Source organism: Scyliorhinus torazame, chromosome 22, assembly GCF_047496885.1.
Source record: "Scyliorhinus torazame isolate Kashiwa2021f chromosome 22, sScyTor2.1, whole genome shotgun sequence".
Classification (NCBI taxonomy): Eukaryota; Metazoa; Chordata; class Chondrichthyes; order Carcharhiniformes; family Scyliorhinidae; genus Scyliorhinus; species Scyliorhinus torazame.
Genome location: NC_092728.1, coordinates 32,720,481 through 32,739,168, shown reverse-complemented (window position 1 = coordinate 32,739,168; position 18,688 = coordinate 32,720,481). Strand labels below are relative to the sequence as shown.

General features: G+C 48.0%; 1 protein-coding gene across 7 annotated transcripts in view; it reads left to right on the top strand.

Annotated features, from left to right (window-relative positions):
* exd3 (exonuclease 3'-5' domain containing 3) overlaps positions 1–18,688 on the top strand; it is a 1,321,659-nt gene that overhangs the window by 1,266,147 nt on the left and 36,824 nt on the right. For all 7 annotated transcript variants that reach the window (XM_072488031.1, XM_072488030.1, XM_072488028.1 and 4 more), the window contains one exon: positions 11,771–11,864. In XM_072488031.1, coding sequence (XP_072344132.1) covers positions 11,771–11,864 — 94 coding nt within the window. The remainder of the gene's footprint in view (positions 1–11,770; positions 11,865–18,688) is intronic.

The following is an 18,688-nucleotide window of genomic DNA, read 5'->3' as shown; positions in this document are numbered from 1 at the left end:
CAGCAAGACAGTGCCATCAGCTAGACCGTGCAATCAGCTAGACAGTGCCATCAGCTAGACAGTGCCATCAGCTAGACAGTACCATCAGCTAGACAGTGCCATCAGCTAGACAGTGCCATCAGCAAGACAGTGCCATCAGCTAGACCGTGCCATCAGCTAGACAGTGCCATCAGCTAGACAGTGCCATCAGCTAGACAGTGCCATCAGCTTGACAGTGCCATTAACTAGACAGTAACATCAGCTAGACAGTGTCATCAGCTAGACAGTGTCATCAGCTAGACCGTGTCATCAGCTAGACCGTGTCATCAGCTAGACTGTGCCATCAGCTAGACAGTGCCATCAGCTTGACAGTGCCATTAACTAGACAGTAACATCAGCTAGACAGTGTCACAGCTAGACAGTAACATCAGCTAGACAGTGCCATCAGCTAGACCGTGTCATGAGCTAGACAGTGCCATTAATTAACAGTAACATCAGCTAGACAGTGTCATCAGCTAGACAGTAACATCAGCTAGACTGTGTCATCAGCTAGACAGTGCCATTAACTAGACAGTAACATCAGCTAGACAGTGTCATCAGCTAGACAGCAACATCAACTAGACAGTGCCATCAGCTAGACAATGCCATCAGCTAGACAGTGCCATCAGCTAGACAGTGCCTTCAGCTAGACAGTGCCATCAGCTAGACAGTGCCATCAGCAAGACAGTGCCATCAGCTAGACAGTGCCTTCAGCTTGACAGTGCCATCTGCTAGACAGTGCCATCAGCTTGACAGTGCCATTAACTAGACAGTAACATCAGCTAAACAGTGTCATCAGCTAGACAGTAACATCAACTAGACAGTGCCATCAGCTAGACAGTGCCATCAGCTAGACAGTGCCTTCAGTTAGACAGTGCCATCAGCTAGACAGTGCCATCAGCTAGACAGTGCCATCAGCAAGACAGTGCTATCAGCTAGACAGTGCCATCAGCTAGACCGTGCCATCAGCTAGACCGTGCCATCAGCTAGACTGTGCCATCAGCTAGACAGTAACATCAACTAGACAGTGCCATCAGCAAGACAGTGCCATCAGCTTGACAGTGCCATCAACTAGACAGTAACATCAGCTAGACCGTGTCATCAGCTAGACAGTGCCATTAACTAGACAGTAACATCAGCTAGACAGTGTCATCACCTAGACAGTAACATCAGCTAGACCGTGTCATCAGCTAGACAGTAACATCAACTAGACAGTGCCATCAGCTAGACAATGCCATCAGCTAGACAGTGCCATCAGCTAGACAGTGCCTTCTGCTAGACAGTGCCATCAGCTACACAGTGCCTTCAGCTAGACTTGCCATCTGCTAGACAGTGCCATCAGCAAGACAGTGCCATCAGCTAGACAGTGCCATCAGCTAGACAGTGCCATCAGCTAGACAGTGCCATCAGCTTGACAGTGCCATTAACTAGACAGTAACATCAGCTAGACAGTGTCATCAGCTAGACAGTAACATCAACTAGACAGTGCCATCAGCTAGACAGTGCCATCAGCTAGACAGTGCCTTCAGTTAGATAGTGCCATCAGCTAGACAGTGCCATCAGCTAGACAGTGCCATCAGTTAGACCGTGCCATCAGCTAGACAGTGCCATCAGCTAGACAGTAACATCAACTAGACAGTGCCATCAGCAAGACAGTGCCATCAGCTTGACAGTGCCAGCAACTAGACAGTAACATCAGCTAGACAGTGTCACAGCTAGACAGTAACATCCGCTAGACAGTGCCATCAACTAGACAGTGCCATCAACTAGACAGTGCCATCAGCTAGACAGTGCCATCAGCTAGACAGTGCCATCAGCTAGACCGTGCCATCAGCTAGACAGTGACATCTGCTATACAGTGCCATCAACTAGACAGTAACATCAGCTAGGCAGTGCCATCAGCTTGACAGTGCCATCAACTAGACAGTAACATCAGCTAGACAGTGTCACAGCTAGACAGTAACATCCGCTAGATAGTGCCATCAACTAGACAGTGCCATCAACTAGACAGTGCCATCAGCTAGTCAGTGCCATCAGCTAGACAGTGCCATCAGCTAGACAGAGTCATCAGCTAGACAGTGCCAATAACTAGACAGTAACATCAGCTAGGCAGTGTCATCAGCTAGACAGTCACGTCAACTAGACAATGCCATCAGCTAGACACTGCCATCAGCTAGACAGAGCCATCAACTAGACAGTGCCATCAACTAGACAGTGCCATCAACTAGACAGTGCCATCAGCTAGACAGTTCATCAGCTAGACAGTGCCATCAGCTAGACCGTGCCATCAGCTAGACAGTGACATCAGCTAGACCGTGCCATCAGCTAGACAATAACATCAGCTAGACCGTGCCATCGGCTAGACAGTGCCATTAACTAGACAGTAACATCAGCTGGACAGTGTTATCAGCTAGACAGTAACATCAGCTAGACCGTGTCATCAGCTAGACAGTGCCATTAACTAGACAGTAACATCAGCTAGACAGTGTCATCAGCTAGACAGTAACATCAACTAGACAGTGCCATCAGCTAGACAGTGCCATCAGCTAGACAGTGCCTTCAGCTAGACAGTGCCATCAGCTAGACAGTGCCATCAATAAGACAGTGCCATCAGCAAGACAGTGCCATCAGCTAGACCGTGCCATCAGCTAGACAGTGCCATCAGCTAGACAGTGCCATCAGCTAGACAGTAACATCAACTAGACAGTGACATCAGCTAGACAGTGCCATCAGCTAGACAGTGCCATCAGCTAGACAGTGCCATTAACTAGACAGTAACATCAGCTAGACAGTGTCATCAGCTATACAGTAACATCAACTAGACAGTGCCATCAGCTAGACAGTGCCATCAGCTAGACAGTGCCATCAGCTAGACAGTGCCATCAGCAAGACAGTGCCATCAGCTATACAGTGTCATCAGCTAGACAGTGCCATCAGCTAGACAGTGCCATCAGCTAGACAGTAACATCAACTTGACAGTGCCATCAGCAAGACAGTGTCACAGCTAGACAGTAACATCAGCTAGACAGTGCCATCAGCTAGACAGTGCCATCAGCTTGACAGTGCCATCAACTAGACAGTAACATCAGCTAGACAGTGTCACAGCTAGACAGTAACATCAGCTAGACAGTGCCATCAGCTAGACAGTGCCATCAGCTTGACAGTGCCATTAACTAGACAGTAACATCAGCTAGACAGTGTCACAGCTAGACAGTAACATCAGCTAGACAGTGCCATCAGCGAGACCGTGTCATCAGCTAGACCGTGTCATCAGCTAGACCGTGTCATCAGCTAGACTGTGCCATCAGCTAGACAGTAACATCAACTAGACAGTGCCATCAGCTTGACAGTGCCATTAACTAGACAGTAACATCAGCAAGACAGTGTCACAGCTAGACAGTAACATCAGCTAGACAATAACATCAGCTAGACCGTGTCATGAGCTAGACAGTGCCATTAATTAACAGTAACATCAGCTAGACAGTGTCATCATCTAGACAGTAACATCAGCTAGACTGTGTCATCAGCTAGACAGTGCCATTAACTAGACAGTAACATCAGCTAGACAGTGCCATTAACTAGACAGTAACATCAGCTAGACAGTGCCATCAGCTAGACAGTGCCATCAGCTAGACAGTGCCATCAGCTAGACAGTGCCATCAGCTTGACAGTGCCATTAACTAGACAGTAACATCAGCTAGACAGTGTCATCAGCTAGACAGTAACATCAACTAGACAGTGCCATCAGCTAGACAGTGCCATCAGCTAGACTGTGCCTTCAGTTAGACAGTGCCATCAGCTAGACAGTGCCATCAGCTAGACAGTGCCATCAGCAAGACAGTGCCATCAGCTAGACAGTAACATCAACCAGACAGCGCCATCAGCTAGACAGTGGCATCAGCTAGACAGTGCCTTCAGTTAGACAGTGCCATCAGCTATACAGTGCCATCAGCTAGACAGTGCCATCAGCGCGACAGTGCCATCAGCTAGACAGTAACATCAACTTGACAGTGCCATCAGCAAGACAGTGCCATCAGCTTGACAGTGCCATCAACTAGACAGTAACATCAGCTAGACAGTGTCACAGCTAGACAGTAACATAAGCTAGACAGTGCCATCAGCTAAACAGTGCCATCAGCTAGACAGTGTCATCAGCTAGACCGTGTCATCAGCTAGACCGTGTCATCAGCTAGACTGTGCCATCAGCTAGACAGTGCCATTAGCTTGACAGTGCCATTAACTAGACAGTAACATCAGCTAGACAGTGTCACAGCTAGACAGTAACATCAGCTAGACAGTGCCATCAGCTAGACCGTGTCATGAGCTAGACAGTGCCATTAATTAACAGTAACATCAGCTAGACAGTGTCATCAGCTAGACAGTAACATCAGCTAGACTGTGTCATCAGCTAGACAGTGCCATTAACTAGACAGTAACATCAGCTAGACAGTGTCATCAGCTAGACAGTAACATCAACTAGACAGTGCCATCAGCTAGACAATGCCATCAGCTAGACAGTGCCATCAGCTAGACAGTGCCTTCAGCTAGACCGTGTCATCAGCTAGACAGTGCCATTAACTATACAGTAACATCAGCTAGACAGTGTCATCAGCTAGACAGTGCCATCAGCTAGACCGTGTCATCAGCTAGACAGTAACATCAACTAGACAGTGCCATCAGCTAGACAGTGCCATCAGCAAGACAGTGCCATCAGCTAGACAGTGCCTTCAGCTAGACAGTGCCATCAGCTAGACAGTGCCATCAGCAAGACAGTGCCATCAGCAAGACAGTGCCATCAGCTAGACCGTGCAATCAGCTAGACAGTGCCATCAGCTAGACAGTGCCATCAGCTAGACAGTACCATCAGCTAGACAGTGCCATCAGCTAGACAGTGCCATCAGCAAGACAGTGCCATCAGCTAGACCGTGCCATCAGCTAGACAGTGCCATCAGCTAGACAGTGCCATCAGCTTGACAGTGCCATTAACTAGACAGTAACATCAGCTAGACAGTGTCATCAGCTAGACAGTGTCATCAGCTAGACCGTGTCATCAGCTAGACCGTGTCATCAGCTAGACTGTGCCATCAGCTAGACAGTGCCATCAGCTTGACAGTGCCATTAACTAGACAGTAACATCAGCTAGACAGTGTCACAGCTAGACAGTAACATCAGCTAGACAGTGCCATCAGCTAGACCGTGTCATGAGCTAGACAGTGCCATTAATTAACAGTAACATCAGCTAGACAGTGTCATCAGCTAGACAGTAACATCAGCTAGACTGTGTCATCAGCTAGACAGTGCCATTAACTAGACAGTAACATCAGCTAGACAGTGTCATCAGCTAGACAGCAACATCACCTAGACAGTGCCATCAGCTAGACAATGCCATCAGCTAGACAGTGCCATCAGCTAGACAGTGCCTTCAGCTAGACAGTGCCATCAGCTAGACAGTGCCATCAGCAAGACAGTGCCATCAGCTAGACAGTGCCTTCAGCTTGACAGTGCCATCTGCTAGACAGTGCCATCAGCTTGACAGTGCCATTAACTAGACAGTAACATCAGCTAAACAGTGTCATCAGCTAGACAGTAACATCAACTAGACAGTGCCATCAGCTAGACAGTGCCATCAGCTAGACAGTGCCTTCAGTTAGACAGTGCCATCAGCTAGACAGTGCCATCAGCTAGACAGTGCCATCAGCAAGACAGTGCTATCAGCTAGACAGTGCCATCAGCTAGACCGTGCCATCAGCTAGACCGTGCCATCAGCTAGACAGTAACATCAACTAGACAGTGCCATCAGCAAGACAGTGCCATCAGCTTGACAGTGCCATCAACTAGACAGTAACATCAGCTAGACCGTGTCATCAGCTAGACAGTGCCATTAACTAGACAGTAACATCAGCTAGACAGTGTCATCACCTAGACAGTAACATCAGCTAGACCGTGTCATCAGCTAGACAGTAACATCAACTAGACAGTGCCATCAGCTAGACAATGCCATCAGCTAGACAGTGCCATCAGCTAGACAGTGCCTTCTGCTAGACAGTGCCATCAGCTACACAGTGCCTTCAGCTAGACTTGCCATCTGCTAGACAGTGCCATCAGCAAGACAGTGCCATCAGCTAGACAGTGCCATCAGCTAGACAGTGCCATCAGCTAGACAGTGCCATCAGCTTGACAGTGCCATTAACTAGACAGTAACATCAGCTAGACAGTGTCATCAGCTAGACAGTAACATCAACTAGACAGTGCCATCAGCTAGACAGTGCCATCAGCTAGACAGTGCCTTCAGTTAGATAGTGCCATCAGCTAGACAGTGCCATCAGCTAGACAGTGCCATCAGTTAGACCGTGCCATCAGCTAGACAGTGCCATCAGCTAGACAGTAACATCAACTAGACAGTGCCATCAGCAAGACAGTGCCATCAGCTTGACAGTGCCAGCAACTAGACAGTAACATCAGCTAGACAGTGTCACAGCTAGACAGTAACATCCGCTAGACAGTGCCATCAACTAGACAGTGCCATCAACTAGACAGTGCCATCAGCTAGACAGTGCCATCAGCTAGACAGTGCCATCAGCTAGACCGTGCCATCAGCTAGACAGTGACATCTGCTATACAGTGCCATCAACTAGACAGTAACATCAGCTAGGCAGTGCCATCAGCTTGACAGTGCCATCAACTAGACAGTAACATCAGCTAGACAGTGTCACAGCTAGACAGTAACATCCGCTAGATAGTGCCATCAACTAGACAGTGCCATCAACTAGACAGTGCCATCAGCTAGTCAGTGCCATCAGCTAGACAGTGCCATCAGCTAGACAGAGTCATCAGCTAGACAGTGCCAATAACTAGACAGTAACATCAGCTAGGCAGTGTCATCAGCTAGACAGTCACGTCAACTAGACAATGCCATCAGCTAGACACTGCCATCAGCTAGACAGAGCCATCAACTAGACAGTGCCATCAACTAGACAGTGCCATCAACTAGACAGTGCCATCAGCTAGACAGTTCATCAGCTAGACAGTGCCATCAGCTAGACCGTGCCATCAGCTAGACAGTGACATCAGCTAGACCGTGCCATCAGCTAGACAATAACATCAGCTAGACCGTGCCATCGGCTAGACAGTGCCATTAACTAGACAGTAACATCAGCTGGACAGTGTTATCAGCTAGACAGTAACATCAGCTAGACCGTGTCATCAGCTAGACAGTGCCATTAACTAGACAGTAACATCAGCTAGACAGTGTCATCAGCTAGACAGTAACATCAACTAGACAGTGCCATCAGCTAGACAGTGCCATCAGCTAGACAGTGCCTTCAGCTAGACAGTGCCATCAGCTAGACAGTGCCATCAGTAAGACAGTGCCATCAGCAAGACAGTGCCATCAGCTAGACCGTGCCATCAGCTAGACAGTGCCATCAGCTAGACAGTGCCATCAGCTAGACAGTAACATCAACTAGACAGTGACATCAGCTAGACAGTGCCATCAGCTAGACAGTGCCATCAGCTAGACAGTGCCATTAACTAGACAGTAACATCAGCTAGACAGTGTCATCAGCTATACAGTAACATCAACTAGACAGTGCCATCAGCTAGACAGTGCCATCAGCTAGACAGTGCCATCAGCTAGACAGTGCCATCAGCAAGACAGTGCCATCAGCTATACAGTGTCATCAGCTAGACAGTGCCATCAGCTAGACAGTGCCATCAGCTAGACAGTAACATCAACTTGACAGTGCCATCAGCAAGACAGTGCCATCAGCTTGACAGTGCCATCAACTAGACAGTAACATCAGCTAGACAGTGTCATCACCTAGACAGTAACATCAGCTAGACCGTGTCATCAGCTAGACAGTAACATCAACTAGACAGTGCCATCAGCTAGACAATGCCATCAGCTAGACAGTGCCATCAGCTAGACAGTGCCTTCTGCTAGACAGTGCCATCAGCTACACAGTGCCTTCAGCTAGACTTGCCATCTGCTAGACAGTGCCATCAGCAAGACAGTGCCATCAGCTAGACAGTGCCATCAGCTAGACAGTGCCATCAGCTAGACAGTGCCATCAGCTTGACAGTGCCATTAACTAGACAGTAACATCAGCTAGACAGTGTCATCAGCTAGACAGTAACATCAACTAGACAGTGCCATCAGCTAGACAGTGCCATCAGCTAGACAGTGCCTTCAGTTAGATAGTGCCATCAGCTAGACAGTGCCATCAGCTAGACAGTGCCATCAGTTAGACCGTGCCATCAGCTAGACAGTGCCATCAGCTAGACAGTAACATCAACTAGACAGTGCCATCAGCAAGACAGTGCCATCAGCTTGACAGTGCCAGCAACTAGACAGTAACATCAGCTAGACAGTGTCACAGCTAGACAGTAACATCCGCTAGACAGTGCCATCAACTAGACAGTGCCATCAACTAGACAGTGCCATCAGCAAGACAGTGCCATCAGCTAGACCGTGCCATCAGCTAGACAGTGCCATCAGCTAGACAGTGCCATCAGCTAGACAGTAACATCAACTAGACAGTGACATCAGCTAGACAGTGCCATCAGCTAGACAGTGCCATCAGCTAGACAGTGCCATTAACTAGACAGTAACATCAGCTAGACAGTGTCATCAGCTATACAGTAACATCAACTAGACAGTGCCATCAGCTAGACAGTGCCATCAGCTAGACAGTGCCATCAGCTAGACAGTGCCATCAGCAAGACAGTGCCATCAGCTATACAGTGTCATCAGCTAGACAGTGCCATCAGCTAGACAGTGCCATCAGCTAGACAGTAACATCAACTTGACAGTGCCATCAGCAAGACAGTGCCATCAGCTTGACAGTGCCATCAACTAGACAGTAACATCAGCTAGACAGTGTCACAGCTAGACAGTAACATCAGCTAGACAGTGCCATCAGCTAGACAGTGCCATCAGCTTGACAGTGCCATTAACTAGACAGTAACATCAGCTAGACAGTGTCACAGCTAGACAGTAACATCAGCTAGACAGTGCCATCAGCGAGACCGTGTCATCAGCTAGACCGTGTCATCAGCTAGACCGTGTCATCAGCTAGACTGTGCCATCAGCTAGACAGTAACATCAACTAGACAGTGCCATCAGCTTGACAGTGCCATTAACTAGACAGTAACATCAGCAAGACAGTGTCACAGCTAGACAGTAACATCAGCTAGACAATAACATCAGCTAGACCGTGTCATGAGCTAGACAGTGCCATTAATTAACAGTAACATCAGCTAGACAGTGTCATCATCTAGACAGTAACATCAGCTAGACTGTGTCATCAGCTAGACAGTGCCATTAACTAGACAGTAACATCAGCTAGACAGTGCCATTAACTAGACAGTAACATCAGCTAGACAGTGTCATCAGCTAGACAGTAACATCAACTAGACAGTGCCATCAGCTAGACAATGCCATCAGCTTGACAGTGTCATCAGCTAGACAGTGCCATCAGCAAGACAGTGCCATCAGCTAGACAGTGTCATCAGCTAGACAGTGCCATCAGCTAGACAGTGCCATCAGCTAGACAGTGCCATCAGCTAGACAGTGCCATCAGCAAGACAGTGCCATCAGCTAGACAGTGCCATCAGCTAGACAGTGCCATCAGCTTGACAGTGCCATCAGCTTGACAGTGCCATCAGCTAGACAGTGTCACAGCTAGACAGTGCCATCAGCTAGACAGTGCCATCAGCTAGACAGTGCCATCAGCTAGACCGTGCCATCAGCTAGACAGTGCCATCAGCTTGACCGTGCCATCAGCTAGACAGTGCCATCAGCTTGACAGTGCCATCAGCTTGACAGTGCCATGAACTAGACAGTAACATCAGCTAGACAGTGGCACAGCTAGACAGTAACATCAGCTAGACAGTGCCATCAGCTAGACAGTGCCATCAGCTATACAGTGTCATCAGCTAGACAGTGCCATCAGCTATACAGTGTCATCAGCTAGACAGTACCATCAGCTAGACAGTGCCATCAGCTATACAGTGTCATCAGCTAGACAGTGCCATCAGCTCGACGGTAACAGCAGCTCGACAGTAACATCAGCTAGGCAGTGTCTTCAGATAGGCAGCGTTTTCAGCTCGACATTGCCTGCTGCCAGAACGACCAGAGGCCCTGGAGCGACTTACAGAGGTAGGTAGATGAGGGTCGAAGGGGTATTGTGGGTAGGGCTATCACAGCGGAGAGTTGGCAGCAAGTGCAGGGCCGGTGGCTCTCAGCAACCCTTCCTGATGCCAGTTCTCTTGATGAGGCACCTTTGAACGAGGGCCTTCCCACATCCCTTCCCTCCCCATTCTCCCGCACTCTCCTCACAGCTCTCCCCCCCCCCCCCCCTCCCAACGCTAGCTCAACGGGACACCATGAGCAGCCTGCAATTTTTCTTGTCATGGCAACAGGCCCATAGTTTGATTCATACGAGCGGCAGCAGGATCAATCCCTTAAGTGGTCATTCATGGTCTACTCAAGGGCCTCAATTGAAATCGGACCTTCTTGCCCTGAACTTAACTTTGACATAGTAGAAGGCAGGAGGCGGTCGCACGCCACCCTTCTGCCCAATTAAATGTCCTCCCCATCTCCTAGCATCCCTGACAAAGGTATAAAAGTTCCCCCTGTCAGTGACGTTATCACCTTATTCCAGGCTTTGGCTCACCCATGCCTTGCCCAATTCCATTGGTGGAAGTAGCTGATACTGGTGCTAATTTCTTGTGGTTGCTGATGCGGGCGCACTAGTTTGGATCACTAATGTTATGCTCATAGTGTCATGCGAGTGTCCCTTTAAGAAATGTTTGTATGTTCACATGGCTTCAGTGGTGTCATTGTGTGGGTGGAACTGGGCTGTGGCACTGGCTTTTACTTTCATTTTGAGCTGGAAGCTGGCTCTGAATTTTACTTTCGGTTTACACTGTTGGAAGCTGGTGTCAGAAAAAGAAGGCTTCTCTCTGTATGTTAAAATCTGTAAAGAATTCAAAAAGGGTTTTCCTGGTTTTATTGGATGTTGTTATCAAGTTGAAACAGCAGGAAGGGAAGTTATTAAGTGTCATAAATATATATATATATATAGAAAGAACTGTAGTTGCGTGGGAAATTTATGTTTGTGTTGATAAAAAATGCTTACTGTGTATGCTTATAAAATGTTAACTGAATTCGTAAACTAAACTTTGTTTTGTTTAAAAGTGCTTAAGGCCTCTGTTAAAATAACACCTGAAAAATAAGCCCTTGTGCTCTTCATAACCAAAATCTATAAACAGTTCTGGGTCCAGGTGAACTCCATGAGTTTTCTAAACCCTGGCCCATAACAATAGCCATTTGCCCCTTTGTTTCAGTGGCTGATTAACTATATGCAGGTCCTCAGGATACCAATGGCCAGGACTTGAGGCCGGTAATGACGGCAACACAGTGGTTAGCACTGTTGCATCACAGCTCCAGGGTCCCAGGTTCAATTACCAGCTTGGGTCACTGTCTGTGTGGAGTCTGCACCTGCTCCCTGTGCCTGCGTGGGTTTCCTCCGGGTGCTTCGGTTTCCTCCCACAAGTCCCGAAAGAGGTGCTGTTACATAATTTGGACATTCTGAATTCTCCCTCTGTGGACCCAAACAGGTGCCGGAATGTGGCGACTAGGGGCTTTTCACAGTAACTTCATTGCAGTGTTCATGCCTACTTGTGACAATAAAGATTATTATTAAATTAAAAAATTAAATAACCCCACCTGTTGATCCTGTGTTGCCAGGTCTGTAATGGAGACGAGTACCTGAAGCTGTCAGTGCAGGAGATGGTACAAGCCGTGCAGTCGAACGCTGGCTCAGAAAGAGCAGAATGTTCAGGTAACCCAGAGCTGGGGGAACATTGTGGGGGATGGGGGGGAAATCATTGAATGGCTGTCCCCCAGGCTTTTGTTTAGTTGAAACGATCTCAGTGCATGGACGTGCTCCTTCTATCTACAAAGGACAGGGCCTGTGTGAATCTCACCGGATTCCAGTCACACTACATTTTTCCTGCTGCTCAGAGGTATGATCTCTACTATTAATGTACACTCCATGAGAGCTGTACCAGCTCCAAGGCCAACCTCTGGATTGTTGCAAAGCCCAGGCTCTGGCCTAAATCTGTTATCTGAGGTACAGGCTCTAGCCTAATCTGTCAGTGGAGGCCCAGGTTCTGGCCTAATCTCTTTGTTGAGGCCCAGGCTCTGGCCTAATAGGCTATCTGAGGCCCATGCTCTGGCCTAAACTGTTAACTGAGGCCCAAGACCTGGCCTAATCCATTATCTGAGGCCCAGACTCTAGCCTAATCTGTTATCTGAGGCCCAGACTCTAGCCTAATCTGTTATCTGAGGCCCAGGCTCTGGTATAATCTGTTATCTGAGGCCCAGGCTCTGGTAAATTGGTGATGAGGATAAAGCAGAACTACAGTCGACGCTGCTAACCAGTTGGAGCACAGCCACCTCTCTTTTAAAGAAATTGTTTTTGAAATAAATTTCAAGTACCCAATTATATTTTTTCCAATTAAGGGGCAATTTAGCGTGGCCAAACCACCTAATCTGCGTATCTTTGAGTTGTGGGGGTGTAACCCGCGCAGACACGGGGAGAATGTGCAAACTCCACACAGACAATGACCCAGGGCCAGGATTCGAACCCGGGTCCTCAGCGCTGTAGTCCCAGTGCTCCACGTGCCGCCCAGCCACCTCTCTTCAACGAAATAATAAGGTTTGCACCCTTTTGAAAATGTCACTCTTTGGCAGACTCAAAGCTTTCGATCCAGGTGGCGATCGCTGGACTTGAACTCAAACTGGATTCGGAGCATATGTGCTTTTTGTGGCCGGCAGAATCGCAGGGTTAGGAAACCACAGGTCAGCCAGCAAACCCAACATTCTACCTGAGGGACATGACAGGCCAGTGCCCGGACCCTCCACTTGGAACAACCTGATGACGAGGAACATATGCAATTGCATTGCCGCGTCACAAGTTTCCCACATTAGGATTACAGTCCAGGTGAATGGCCACCCGTTGGAGATGGAGGTGGACCCAGTGGCCACAGTTTCGGTAATTGGGAGACACTGTCAAGAGAAACAGGACCGGAGATCAACGGTTGAGTTCATGGAACACCGATGCGAGGCCAGCGACCTACACAGGGTACATCTATCCATAGTGGGCATGACAGTGGCTGCCGTTAATAATAGTGAAGGGCGCTGGACCGGGTCTGCTTGCCCATAACTGGCAACAGATCTTCCAGATGGGCATGGGAGGATTTTACGATGTTATAGGTCAGGGTTTAGAGAACCCCAAAGTGTATCATGGAGGTCACCTGACCCACAACTTTTAATAGATTGTGGTATGGGGAGCACACGGCACACTCTACGGGTATGGTACAGCAGAAAATGGACCAGTGGTTTTAAAACAAAACAATGTTTATTCTATGAACTCAAGTTAACCTTTCTAAAACAAACAGTGAACATCTTAGCAATCCGTAAATCAAATACACCCCCCAAAGAATACAACACTAAGTAATCTGTATGCTGTTCTTTTAACATCCAAAAGACTTAACAAACCTCCAAACAGGAGCACATCAGGGTTTACATTGAAGACTGAAAACATTTGTACTTCTTCTGAAGTCACCAAATGATCCATAGATAGTTTTTAGATGGCAGAGATCAACAGCAGTGCAGCTCACTTTTAACTTTAGATTCAGCTCACTGAAAAACACAGACACACCCAAGCTTACTCAAACTGAAACTAAAAAAGCAGAAGTAGAGCTCAGCTCCACCCACACTCTGACATCACTCCAGTAACATGAGCAGCTCCATTTCTTAAAGGTACATTTCTTAAACACCCATTTCTTAAAGGATACTATCACATGACAACAAAGTATTGGGGAAGTAGCCAGAAGTCTTCCAGGAAGGCCTGGGCAAAATTACGGGAGCTGTGGCCAAACTACATGTGGACCCTGAGACCCAACTTATACTTCCGGACCCTCCCAGTCCCCTACACGCTGCTGGTAAAGGTCATGGAGTCATACAACACATAAAAGGCCCTTTACCCATCACGTCTGCGCCTGTCAAAAACAACTACTTAATCCCATTTTCCAGCACTTGGCCCATAGTCTTGTATGCCTTGGGAAATGCACATCGACATACTTCTTAAATGTCACGAGAGTCTCTGCCTCCAGAATGCTTTCAGGCAGCGAGTTCCAAATTCCCAACCACCTCTAGGTACAAAGAACAATACAGCACAGGAACAGGCCCCTCGGCCCTCCAATCCCCCACCGGTCATGATACCAACCTTGGTCAAAATCCTCAGCAATTCCTTGTGCCGTATCCCTCTATACTCATCCTATCCATGTATTTGTCAAGATGCCTTTTGAATGTCGTTAATGTATCTGCTTCCACAACCTCACCTGGCAGGGTGTTCCAGGCACTCACCATCCTCTGCATAAAAAAACAGCCTCGCTCATCTCTTCTAAACTTTGCCTCATGGACCTTAAACGTATGCCCCCCGTGACTGACCCTCCACCCTGGGAAAGAGTGTCTGCCCATCCACTCTATCCATGCACCTCATAATCTTGTAGGCCTCTATCAGGTCACCCCTCAACCACCACCTTTCTAATGAAAACAGTCCGGGCCTACTCAGCCTCTCCGCATAGCTACACCCTCCAGACCAGGCAACATCCTGATCAGCCTCCTTTGCATCCTTTCCAAAGCCTCCACATCCTTCTGGTAGGGTGGCGACCAGAATTGTGTGCAATATTCCAAGTGCGGCCTTACCAAGGTTCTATACAACTGCAGCATGGGGACTTGCCAGTTTTTATACTTGATGCCCCTTCCAAAGAAGGTCTTCCTTGATCCTACCCGCCAAAGATTTTTCATGGCCTCTCTTAGCTCTCCTAATCCCTTTCTTCAGTTCCCTCCTGGCTATCTTGTATCCCTCCAGCACCCTGTCTGAACCTTGTTTCCTCAGCCTTACATAAGTCTCCTTTTTCCTCTTAACAAGACATTCAACCTCTCTTGTCAACCATGGTTCCCTCACTCGACCACCTCTTCCCTGCCTGACAGGGACATACATATCAAGGACACGTAGTACCTGTTACTTGAACAAGTTCCACATTTCACTTGTGTCCTTCCCTGACAGCCTATGTTCCCAACTTCCCACTTCAATTCTTGTCTGCCAGTATCGTATTTACCCTTCCCCAATTGTAAACCTTGCCCTGTTGCACGCACCTATCCCTCTCCATCACTAAAGTGAAAGTCACAGAATTGTGCTCACTGTCTCCAAAATGCTCCCCCACTAACAAATCTATCACTTGCTCTGGTTCATTACCAAGTCCCAAATCCAATATGGCCTCCCCTCTGGTCGGACAATCTACATACTGTGTTAGAAAAGCTTCCTGGACACACTGCACAAACATCACCCCATCCAAACTATTTGATCTAAAGAGTTTCCATTCAATATTTGGGAAGTTGAAGTCACCCATGACTATTACCCTGTGACTTCTGCACCTTTCCAAAATGTCTTTCCCAATCTGTTCCTCCACATCTCTGCTGCTATTGGGGGGCCTATAGAAAACTCCCAACAAGGTGACTGCTCCTTTCCTATTTCTGACTTCAACCCATACTACCTCAGCAGGCAGATCCTCCTCGAACTGCCTTTCTGCAGCTGTTATACTATCTCTAATTAACAATGCCAACCCCCCACCTCTTTTACCACCCTCCCTAATCTTATTGAAACATCTATAACAAGGAACCTCCAACAAACATTTCTGCCCCTCTTCTATCCAAGTTTCCATTATGGCCACCACATCGTAGTCCCAAGCACCGATCCATGCCTTAAGTTCACCCACCTTATTCCTGACGCTTCTTGCGTTGAGGTATACACACTTCAACCCATCGCTGTACCTGCAAGTACTCTCCTTTATCAGTGTTACCTTCCCCACAGCCTCACACCACGCTTTGACGTCCTGAACATCGGTGACCTTAGTTCCTGGACTACAAATCCGGTTCCCAGTCCCCTGCCAAATTAGTTTAAACCCTCCCGAAAAACCTCCCTCCCGGGATATTGGTGCCCCTCTGGTTCAGATGCAACCCGTCCTGCTTGTACAGGTCCCACCTTCCCCAGAATGCGCTCCAATTATCCAAATATCTGAAGCCCTCTCTCCTACACCATTCCTGCAGCCACGTTTTCAACTGCACTCTGTCCCTATTCCTAGCCTCGCTATTACGTGGCACCGGCAACAAACCAGACATGGCAACTCTGTCTGTCTTGGCTTTTAACTTCCAGCCTAAATCCCTAAACTCATTTATTACATCCACACCCCTTTTCCTACCTACGTCGTTGGTACCAATGTGCACCACAACTTCTGGCTGCTCCCCCTCCCCCTTAAGGATCCTGAAGACACAATCCGGGACGTCATGGACCCTGGCACCTGGGAGGCAACGAACCATCCGAGAGTCTCGCCCGTGCCCACAGAACCGCCTGTCTATACCTCTAACTATTGAGTCCCCTATAACTCGTGCTCTCCTAATCTCCCCCCTTTCTTTCTGAGCCCCAGAGCCGGACCTCGTGCCAGTGACCCGGTCACTACAGCCTACCCCTGCTAGGTAATCCCCCCCAACAGTATCCAAAGGGGTATACTTACTGTTGAGAGGAACAACCTCAGGGAATCCCTGCACTGACTGCTTCCTCCTCTTCCAACCTCTAACTGTTACCCAGCTACCTTTGTTCTCAGGTGTAACTATGTCCCTGTAGCTTCTATCTCTCACCCCCTCAGCTTCGCGAATGATACTCAGTTCATCCAGCTCCAGCTCCAGTTCCCTAACACGGTCTGTGAGGAGCTGGAGATGGCTGCACTTCCTGCAGGTGAAGTCAGCAAGGACACCGGTGGTCTCCCTTGCCTCGAACATTCTGCAGGAGGAACATTCCACTGCCCTAGCTGCCATCACCTCTACTTAGTCTCCCAGTTTAAAAAAAAGTAAATAACTTACCTGCTCACAGCACTGAGTCTTTTTCTTTAGGTTAGAGGAGGAGGGAGGGTGGGAGACACTACACGTGAAGTGTCTCGTGTTTCCTCACCGTTCAAATTTATTGGGTAATATAAACCTTCCCAGGTCTCCCCACGGCCGACTTCCAGTTTCCTGCTGATCTGAGAGAAAAAAAGCTCCGAAAAAGTAAGTTTAAAAATCAAAAATTCAGCTTACCTTCCAGCTCTCCCCTCCAAAAATCGCTCCCTTCTCTGCCCGCTCCGCTGGAAGAATGAGATTTGTCTCTCAGAGAGTTGTCCAGATTAAACTCCATTTGCCATTTCTCTACCCAAGCCTCCAACCTATCTATGTCCTGCTGTATCCTCTGACAATCCTGAACACTATCTGCCACTCCACAAACCTTGGTGACATCCGCAAACTTACTAATCAGACCAGCTACATTTTCCTCCAAATAGTTTATGTATACTGCAAACAACAGAGGCGCCAGCACCGATCCCTGTAGAACACCACTAGTCACAATTCCATTCAGAAAAACACCCTTCTACTGCTACCCTTTGCCTTCTGTGAGCGAGACAGTTCGGCATCCATCTTGCTACCTCATCTCTGATCCCATGTGACTTCACCTTTTGGACCAGTCTGCTACGAGGCACCTTGTCAAAGGCTTTACTGAAGTCCATGTAAATAACATCCACCGCCCTCCCCACATCAATCATCTTTGTCACCTCCTCAAAAAAACTCGATCACGTTAGTGAGGCACGACCTCCCCTTTACAAAGGAGCTCCCTATCACTAAGTCCATTTGTTTCCAAATGGGTACAAATCCTGTCCCTGGTAATTCTCTCCAATAATTTTCCTATTACCGACGACGGGATTATCCCTGCTACCTTTCTTAAACAGCAGTACCACATTAGCTATTCTCCAGTCCTCCGGGATCTCACCTGTAGCCAATAAGGATACAAGGATGTCAGTCAAGGCCCCAGCAATTTCCTCTCTTGCTTCCCTCAGTATTCTGGGATAAATCTCATCTGGCCCAGGAGATTTAAATGTCTTTTAAAATACCCTTGAGTATTGTGTGCAGTTTTGGTCTCCTAGTTTGAGGAAGGACATTTTTGCTATGGAAGGTCTCCAGCGAAGGTTCACCAGAATAATTCCTGGGACGGCAGGACTGACATACGAAGAAAGACTGGACCGACTGGACTTGTACTCACTGGAGTTTAGAAGAATCAGAGGGGATCTCCTCGAGACATGCAAAATCCTGATGGGACTGGATAGATACGGGAAGAATGGTCCCCATGTTGGGGATGTCCAGAACTAGGGGTCACAGGCAAAGAATAAGGGGTAAGCCATTCAGGACTGAGATGAGGAAGATCTTCTTCTCTCAGAGAGTTGTGAACTTGTGGAATTCTCTACAACAGAAAGCCGTTGGAGCCAGTTCATTGGATATAGTTAAGAGCAAGCTGGACATGTCCCTTGCGGCTAAAGGGATCAAGGGGTGTGGAGAGAAAGCGAGAGTTGGATACTGAATTTGCATAATCAGCTATGATCATATTAAATGGTGGTGCAGGCTCGAAGGGCCGAATTACTTATTCCAGCAACTGATTTCTATGTATACCGCTTTGGATACTGTTGTGGGGGACAACTTACCAGGGTTAAGCCATGGGGTGCAGGTCTCTGGCACAGA